The sequence below is a fragment of the Electrona antarctica genome, assembly GCF_951216825.1.
Source record: "Electrona antarctica genome assembly, chromosome: 2".
NCBI lineage: Eukaryota > Metazoa > Chordata > Actinopteri > Myctophiformes > Myctophidae > Electrona > Electrona antarctica.
The window spans coordinates 11791184-11800848 of NC_136807.1; the positions used below are offsets into that span (position 1 = coordinate 11791184).

At 40.8% G+C, this 9665-nt stretch overlaps 1 protein-coding gene across 1 annotated transcript; it reads left to right on the forward strand.

Moving 5' to 3' along the window:
• Nucleotides 1-591: 591 nt before the first annotated feature.
• Nucleotides 592-8005, forward strand: LOC306935189 (histone-lysine N-methyltransferase SUV39H1-like). The gene is made up of 6 exons (XM_079518120.1): nucleotides 592-894; nucleotides 2596-2747; nucleotides 3517-4176; nucleotides 5536-5682; nucleotides 5806-5935; nucleotides 6618-8005. Exons 1-6 carry the CDS (start codon nucleotides 876-878, stop codon nucleotides 6749-6751), a joined length of 1242 nt encoding a protein of 413 aa, XP_079374246.1. The 5' UTR covers nucleotides 592-875; the 3' UTR covers nucleotides 6752-8005.
• Nucleotides 8006-9665: the final 1660 nt, after the last annotated feature.

The following is a 9665-nucleotide window of genomic DNA, read 5'->3' on the forward strand; positions in this document are numbered from 1 at the left end:
ACCGCTCCGCAAACCGTTCGGCCACCGCTGCCACTAAATGTGTAGCAGTGATCTAATAGATCTACTCTAAAGCAATATAGAAACTAAACATAAATACACATTTTGCCACAAATTATAAAGGTAATATTTAGGTTATAAAATAAATCTAAATAAGGTAATTTTATTATTAATTTAATGTATTTTTTTATTTGTTTGTGTGTGTGTGTGTGTGTGTGTGTGTGTGTGTGTGCGCGCGTGCATATCTGTGTGTGTGGGGGGGGGGCATGGGATACAGTAATAGGATACAGGATTGATTGATTGAACAGTTTGCAGAATTACAGTACATTTCAAGTACAACTCAATACAAAAAACCTGTTAACTGTGAGTGGACGACACCATAAAGCATTACACTTGTTTACAAGAGGGCCCACCATTTTCAATTAATCAAAACATTTAGAGACATACGAATATACACAACTATAATATACAGTAGGTAGGCGGGCTGTACACCGGATATGGTAACCGGGGCATCAGAAAAATCGAAACTAGGCTTTCACTGACAGACATATTATATAAAGGCTGGCGCCGCCAGGTTATGACTCATGACTCATGAGCTGTTTAACGTATTCGCATAGTTATAATTTGACATGGTTGTCACGTCATTGACAATGAAATGATTGAGAGAGAAGAGAAGTTGAACAATGTGCGTATTACTCAATGCTGTTCTCTTTCACCAGGAAGCCGTACGTGTCTCTGGTTTCCTGACGTGGCCACTGTCTCCACCAATAGGAGGCCGCGCAGAGTGCGGACATCCAACCAGCCGCCTGGAACCAGCGCCGACGACCCTGTCTGTTTCCTCCATGTAACTTGTAGTGTTTTGGCGGCTGTGCGGGAAGATGGCGGAAAATTTGAAAGGTAAGCTTTTTCGGGGCGAAAAACGATCGAATTCAGTCGTACATCGTTGTCTGTTTGTCCGCTTGCTTTTGGCCAAAGGACGCGGACATGATGGTCGGCTTTACGCGGCTCTGTGGCTCTGTTTGAAGGTGTTGTTGTTATGCGTGGCGGGGTGGGTCAACATGGTGACTTTATGGAGGAGGAAGAAGAAGCAACAAAACAGAGTGCGCGCAGAAATAAAACAGAAAGACCTCTCGTTTGTTGTGGGTTGAGAGCTTTTACAGTGTTTTAATACCAGATAATGTGGTCTTAAAGAGGTGATCTTTGTGTTGGTGTGTGTGAGGGAGCTCTGACTCTTGAGTTTAATCTAGAATATTATATATTGTTCTTGCGGCGCTAAACGGTGTGCCGCTAAAGTTAACGCGCCAAGTTGTAACAAGTCCACACACACAAACATGGCGCTTCGTTGTGTAATACATGTCACTTCTATTTATATATTAGCGTTGATGCAGGACTTTCGTAATAACACATCCATCCGCTATACCTGCCAGTAACGGCTATTTATTTTATTTGAACGCAAATGTTTTTTAAACCGACGCTACATTACGTTTGGTGACCTATCGAATTCTGTGACCCCGGGTGTCTCAAATGCACGCCTGCTTGTTGCACAAAGTGAGAGGATTAGAGGATGATGGTTTCGCGGCTTGGAGAGGTGTGGATTGGTCTGAGAAGTTGTTTATTTCTTGTAATTTTTACTACAGTGGGGGCTCGTGACAAATGGTATAGTCGCGGAATTTGATAGGCCACTTCCGTCGGTGTAACCGGATCTTAAGCAACTAGCATTTGTTGCTGATCAGATCTTAACAGTTGATCTAACCGCCTTGTTACAACTTCTGGACTTGTTCCGTGAATGATTTGATCTTTAAAACAAACGTGCTATCGCAGCTTGTAGTGCTCCATGCATTGGCTTCGCTTTATCCAAAACAATTTAGGTTTGTAGTTGAAGCCTTGAAGCCAGGACTAATGCAATGGTTCTCCTCATCAAACCTGTGAATCCAAGGACCCCCATACCTCTGCGAGTCCATGTGTACACTCGGAGCTAACAGAAACCGCAAGCCAGGGTCCATTTAGAACCCCCTCAAGAGTTAGAATCTCAAGAGGGGGAAGTGCACCGGATTACAAAATGTGTTATTGCCAGTAGTAGTGTCCCTTAGTTGCATTAGGTCAGGGGTGCCCACACTTTTTTTTTTTTTTTTTTTTTTTACTTGAGAGCCACTTTCAAAATGACCAGCGCAACGAGATCTACCCACAAAAAAAAGGATTGGATCCCATTACTGAAATGTGTTTAACGGTGCAACCTTGGTGCTGGCGTTACATACAGTAAGACATAAGACAAACACACATGGAATGGGAGGGAGATACAGGGGGAAATGGGTTTAGGGTTTTTCTTTTGTATATAACTTTGTAATGCTACTGATGTTTGTGCACAACAATCTTGAAAACAAACTAAGTAATACATTGTGGGTTTGAGCTGACAGGCCCTTCTAAATGTCAATCAATGAAGTCACCTTAATTCAAGTGCCAAAAGGTTTATCTACCAACCATGCCATGTCATCTGTGATCTACCTGCACAGCCTTTGTGATCTACTGGTAGATCGCGATCTACCTTTTGGGCACCCCTACATTTTAGGTGATCTGATTCTAATAGACGTGTTATTGCAGGTTGTAGCGTGCCTTGCAAGCTTTCCTGGGACGACCTCGAGGATGCCTGTCGCCGTTACAGGGTAACCTGCCAAGACCTAAATGTGAACAGGAACAACTTGGACGACTATGAAGTTCAATTCCTCTGTGATTACAAGAAGGACAAGTTCACGGTGAGTTAACCCATTTAGGCCTGAGATCAGATTCTAAAAGTGTCTTCTACATCCTGACAGTTTTCTGAAAAAGCTATGTTTCTATGTCAGTCGTTCTTCGATTTTTCAAAAATAGCAGACCTACAAGCTTGTAGCGCGCCACTCGGTGGCTCGCTATGAGCTTGTAGATCTGCTATTTTTCAATAGCTAAAGCATAACATAATGCTAACACCAAAAGGGGTTCCCGTCCAGAATGTGTTTTAAGCATATTAACGACATGAACGAAAATACATCACTTGGATGCAACTGGAACGTATCCTCAGTGATGTATTTGCACCAGTGGTTTATTTTTATTTTTTTAAACTTGTGGTTTGTAAAATGAACAAGTTGTCTAGAGTAAAATAAGAAAACGTGGGCCGAAGGAAGGGTCTCTGCAGATACAGACACGTGTAGTAGGTCATAAGTGTTGATTGAGAAAGTTTCTTTTTTTATTGGTATATATTTGTTGTTGTGAAATCCTACTTGTTGAACTTGAAATACTTGCCACTACTTCATGGAGAACTACTTGACTGGCTTACAGATTTCTCCATACAAGTGGTGCCTCTGTGTGAAAAGTACTAGTATCTTCTTTGCATGATTATTAATGGTAACATTACCATTTGATTAATGCAAATCACATTCAAGCTTTTTTTCTTAATAAACAGTTTTCTCAGTACTTATATTGTGGAATTAATGGTCCGTTTTTAAAATGTTTGCTGTGATTGTTAACAATGTGTTTTTATGGGTACAGGATGAGGAGCTGTACCTGGTCAAATGGAGGGGTTACCCAGAGTCGGACAACTCCTGGGAACCCAAGAGGAACCTCAAATGCGCCAAGTTGATCAAGGAGTTTCACAGCGACCTGGAGCAGGAGCTGAGACGACAAAAGAAACGCGTCATCCCCAAAAGACTGAACAAGGACATCTCTTTGGTCCTTACCCAAAAAGCTAAACATCGACTGAGTCTCCAGCGCTGGGAGGACCACTTGAACAAGAACCGTAACCACCCGGGCCGGATCTTAGTCCTAAATGAGGTGGACTTTGAGGGCCCGCCCAAGGACTTCAACTACATCAACAACTGCAAAGTGGGCCAGGGCATCGTGCTGACCGAGATGGCGCTGGGCTGCGAGTGTAAGAACTGTCTGGAGGAGCCCATGAACGGCTGCTGCCCGGGGGCCTCCCTGCACCGCATGGCCTACAACGACCGGGGCCAGGTGCGCATTCGGCCGGGCCAGCCCATCTACGAGTGTAACGCCGGCTGCTGCTGCGGCCCTGACTGTCCCAACCGAATTGTGCAGAAGGGCATCCAGTTCGACCTTTGCATCTTTAAGACTGGGAACGGGCGGGGCTGGGGCGTGCGCTCCCTGCAGCATATTAAGAAGAACGTCTTTGTCATGGAGTACGTGGGAGAGGTACGTTTTACTCGGTTGAGTTCTCTTTGAAAACAGGGTTTGGATTTGAACCAGTACCTCATAGACGTGGGCTTGGCCTGCCGCCTGGGTATGTTTGAAATATTAACGACCATTCCGGAATGTCCGGTGTCCGTCTATATCAATGTTCATTTACAGTTTCAGCTAGAAGATTTCTTTTCTGGTTCCAGTTGCATCAATCTGGAACATTCAGAGACTGCTTAACTAGCATGGAAAGCGGAAGATAATCAAAATATTTAATATTTAAGTACAAATTTAATTGACTTGAGTAATAGTAAATAGTAAAAATAAACACAAGGGAGCGAGTATTGCCAAATTGCCAATACAATGCCTGACCCTACCACCTTTTCAACATGATTGGACTCACCCGTCCACACCCATGCACCTACAGCCATTATCCCCAATGGCAGTTGCAAGGATTTGCATTGGCGTGGACTGGCCTTGAAACTGTTTTGTTTGTGACTAGTTGCATTGGTGTGCGGTCTGGCCTGGCCTTTTATATACCAGAAGGTCTGGTATATAAAACGAAAACTCACAACTTCCAATTTTTTCAAGCAACTGGAACCAGAAAGCAAGCCCAAATTCACTCATAATAAGCAGAACCAAATAGTTACCAGGGTTACTTACCCATTCTGGGCGAGAACCCCTTTTGGAGTTTTAAGCATTATGTTATACTTTAGCTATTGGAAAATAGCAGATCTACAAGCTCATTGCGCAGCACCTAGTGTCGCGCTACAAGCTTGTAGATCTGCTATTTTTTTTAAATCTTTGAAAATGTGGTGCAAATCTTTGAATATATTTTCTTTCAGAGCGAGCGTTTTTAACTCAAATCTTTGCTACTGGGGGGGGTCCCTGGAACAACATATTTTGAGATGGGGGTCGGAGGCCAAAGCCATATGATTCTAAATAGTATGAGAACCACTGATATAGAAACATAGGTTTTTCAGAAAACTGTCATGATTTAGAAGACATTTTGTAGAATCAGTCTCGGTCAAAATGGGCATCGATTAACGTCGCAGACGTTTTCTGGATAAACAACCGGTCTGCTCAAGAGGGGCGCGACAATGCAGTCGCGGGCGTGTGCACGAAACGAGCATGCGTGCGACAATTTCACGGGACCGTGCAAATACGCTTGCGTTGTCGCCCCTTGACGACTTCGCGTACAGAAAAAAGCTACAAGCATTGAAAATGAATTACTAGGCAGGTTAATCGCTGCCCATCTGAAATACAGTAATACAGTATGTAAAATACATAGTGACCATGTAATACATGTAGTCACCGGTATGAGAAAATTAAATTGTTAACTATAAATAAGTCCTGTGCCTTGTCATCCCCTGACAGATCATCACAACAGATGAAGCTGAGAAGAGAGGTCATCAGTATGATCGCCAGGGTTCGACGTACTTGTTTGACCTGGACTATGTGGAAGACGTCTACACGGTGGACGCTGCACACCAAGGCAACATCTCCCATTTTGTCAACCATAGTGTGAGTCTCTACTCTCTCCTGCACATCAATGTCCACAGCGCTACCGTGCTTTCTTTGCCCATCTTCAGATGGAAACGTTTTGATGGGCAAGTCATTGACCGCTTCCGTTTCTCTCTCTTGCAGTGCAACCCCAACTTGCAGGTATTCAATGTTTTTATAGACAACATTGACGAGAGGATCCCAAGAATAGGGTTGTTTTCAACACGGGCGATTCGTGCAGGAGAGGAGCTCACCTTTGACTACAAGATGCAAAGTAAGTGTTTTGCTTTATATATTTTGTAGCATGACTTGTCGTCGAAGGGGTGCACACACTACACAAGGTGAAGGTTCACTAATTGTTCTTTGATGCCATTATGTGGTTTGTTTGGTGTTACCGTTTCGAACTATTAATTTCTAAAATTCTAACCCATCCCTATTTGAAACGACGGCGTGTGACTTGGTCCTTTCCAAAGCAAGCAACAAGTACTATGTAGATCAGTAACACTGACCAACCTGTCTGTGAAGAAAACCAAATGCCTTATAAATTACAAGTATTGTCAATCCCTGTTTTGTGTGTGCTTAAGCTTACTTAAAGCAACATTTTCGGGGGGCAACTATTAAAATGAATTTCAACATAACAAAATATTGTAACACTTTTAATCTGAGATTGAGATAGCCACAGCCTGCTTTTCATTTAGTCACATTCCTCACTAATCTAAACCTGCATTATTCACACAGAAATTGCAAAATTGCTGCCATAGTAGTCAATATTTGTTGATATTCCAAACACGACTGTTAATAATAATACTAATCAATCAATTCTTTGTTGTAATTAAATCGCAAGTCATTAACGGTCAAAATTTGGATGTCATGCTTTTGACAGTTTCAGACAATTTGTTGAGGTTGATCATAAATGCATGCTAGAAATTGAGCAATGTGATTGTCTGTGTTTCCAGTTGATCCAGTTGACACAGAGAGCACCAGAATGGACACCAGTTTCATTTTAGCAGGAATCCCGAGCTCTCCTAAAAAGCGCGTTCGAGTGGAGTGCAGGTGTGGATCAGACACATGCAGGAAGTACCTGTTCTAAAAAGGAACTCCTCCACGGAACGCCAAACTGGAAAAGAGCAGCATTGGCTGTCTGTAAATGTTGATAGTTTTTACACATTTTTGTATGAATATTTTATTTTTTAATATTTAATGCGAAAGTCCACCTTTAGATTTATTGGTTTACTTTTCTCAACTAAATCCCACAGCAACTAAATCTGTGATGTCATCGAGCAAAAGCTGGGGTTGCTCTTTATATGTGCAAGAAATTACTGTTTGCACCCACGGGTAGTTTATGTGAGAATTTGCATAATAAATATTATATTTAATCATTTTAACAGTTCACTCCTGAGCCAAACGTATGCCTGTTAACATTGTCATCCACTGTCAGTTGAGCAGCTCTTTCAGTCTAGGATTTGGTTGAGATGAATTAAGGGACAATTGGCTCTCTTCGGGAGACACCACCTGAAATGGTAATTCCATTTATTTTTATTGATGGTAGCGCCAATTGTCACCTTTATTTTGATGAGCAATTTAGTTTTTAGTTTTTTTTATCATGACTGTTGTTCCATTGCTGGCCAGCTATTATTTTAAGATTGTCAGGGTTGGAAACCTATTTTCTAAACATGCAACATTTGAAAACATTTGTTCTGGCTTGTGAACAGGTTTATCACAAGATGTCAATGATTTGTCCTTAATTAAATCATCCGTCCTGTTTACCCTTTTTAAATGTTCTGAAATTTGCAAAAAAAAACGTCTGAAATGCCCACTGCTACTTAAAAACTTTGAATCTCGTTGAAGTTCAGATTAATGGGGTCCCTTTGTACGTATGTAGAGCTCACCCTGCATTATAAATGTGTCATAGGTGAAAAAATATCATTGTACCCTTTTTTTTTTAGGATGCTTGTCGATGCTTATTTTGAATACTATTTTGTTTTATGCCTTTGAAAGTGTGCAAGATCCATGCTATCTCTTTGAAATTGAAACCAGTTTTATAAGAACGAATACGCACAGGGTTTTTTTTTCTTCATTTAGTTAGCACCCAATTCAAAATTGAGGTGATTAGGGGAGGGGTAACTTTAAACAGTCCCATTGTTGAAACGATGGAATATGTTCTTTTTTTTCCTATCATGAAAGAATAATGGTATTCATTATCCTTTGTCTCATTTCCATACCACAGTCTGTACAGTATCATCGTGGACCTTGCCCAATGCCCACGATATTTTAGTGTTGGGTGGTATTTTTTTAATGTATTGCTATGGCCTGCAAACATTGTAAATAAATGGCTATGAAGAGAGTAACTGTAATTTCTTTAAGCAACAGTATCACCTCAAATAAGTTAAAATTATGTTACTCGTATGAATGGCATGACTAACCTATAATATAGTGAAATGGCATAGGTTTATATAGTGTCCAAATGGGGAAAAAGAAACGTGCACACTACTGGTTTTTAGTGCACCATACATGCCACTAGATGGGGCTGTTGAATAGATGACATTTACCACAGCATTGAAAACAAATTTACACCCATACATTGCAATGATGATGACAGAAAGATCCTCAATCATGTTGGAAAAAAGATATGTTCATATAGCCTAGTGGTTTATAGAACACTTAAACCCATTTAGGCCTGACAACATTTTAAAAATGTTCTTCTGAATCTAAATCATGACAGTTTTCTGATTAGTTTATATCTCAGTGGTTCTCAATATGTCATGTCAAGGACCCCAAAAATTTTCAATAGCTAAAGTATAACATAATGCTTAAAACACTAAAAGGGGTTCCCGCCCAAAATGGGTTAACGTAACGAAATAGCAGTTCATATAATACCAAGTAAATTCCTTTAGGGGCAGCTATGACACTACTAGCTGTTCTGTTTTTGGTCTTAACCTCATGACTCAGGAGATGAAGTGTATAGTTCTTCAGTCGCTACATAAAGAATCTCTTATCCTCATCCTCTTATCCTCAATTGCCCCCAAAAAACCTGAACTTTTAACATTCAGTAGATTTTCTGTGGTCTGGGGTTTTCTGGCTCAAACAAGTGCTCTGATTTTCCTGCTGTTTGTGAGGAAAGAGCCAGCAAATCCCATATATGTCACTGTTTTGCCTGTTTTCATTGCAGCTAAAAGGGCTTCCAAACCCCAGAGAAAACTCCAGACCACAGAAAATCCACTGAATGTTCAAAGTTTGGGTTTTTTGGGTGTAATTGAGGTCATAAAACCTAAAGGAAAAATAATGCAAGTTTATGTAATGAAACCTTTAACCCATTTAGGCCTGACGTCTACATTTTTAAAATGTCTTCAAAATCCTGACAGTTTTCTGAAAAACCTCATGTTTCTGTATCAGTGGTGCTCAATATTTCATGTCAAGGACCCCAAAAATTATATGTAATTGGCCGCCGACCCCCATCTGAAAATATGTTGTTCCAGGGACCCTCCCCAGAAGCAAAGATTTTAGTTAAAATGTTCACTCTGTAATAATATATATTCAAGGATTTGAGGCACATTTTCACGATTTTTCAAAAATAGCAGACCTACAAGTTCATAGCGCGGCAATAGATAAAGTATAACAATGCAAAAGGGGTTAATGGGTTAAACACTTTAAACCCTTTCATCCCTATTTTGGGCAATTCATAGGTGAAGATTTTCAAAGACTTAAAAAAAAAAAAAAAAAAACATAACAAAATTAGCCAATCTACAAGCTCACAGCGTGTGAGTTTGTAGGTCTACTTTTTTTTCCTCCTATGTAATTCTCCATGACACTGTTGTACGACGAATTGTAAACTAGGGCTTGTAAGTGGTTAAGTGCTTTGGTGCTGTCATCTCTGGGTCACAGTACTGTGAGTCCCCAGACTGTCTGCTCTAGTTCACAGAGTCCCATTCCTCACACGCACAATCTAGTCCATCTGTACATTAGAGTGACTTAGATCTAGTCCACCTGTACATTAGAGTGACTTA

Excerpts from the sequence above, each read along its gene's own strand:
- LOC306935189 (XM_079518120.1), top strand. Across the intron at positions 4,177-5,535 it reads TCATGGAGTACGTGGGAGAG|ATCATCACAACAGATGAAGC; the intron begins GTACGTTTTACT and ends ATCCCCTGACAG. Across the intron at positions 5,936-6,617 it reads CTTTGACTACAAGATGCAAA|TTGATCCAGTTGACACAGAG; the intron begins GTAAGTGTTTTG and ends CTGTGTTTCCAG.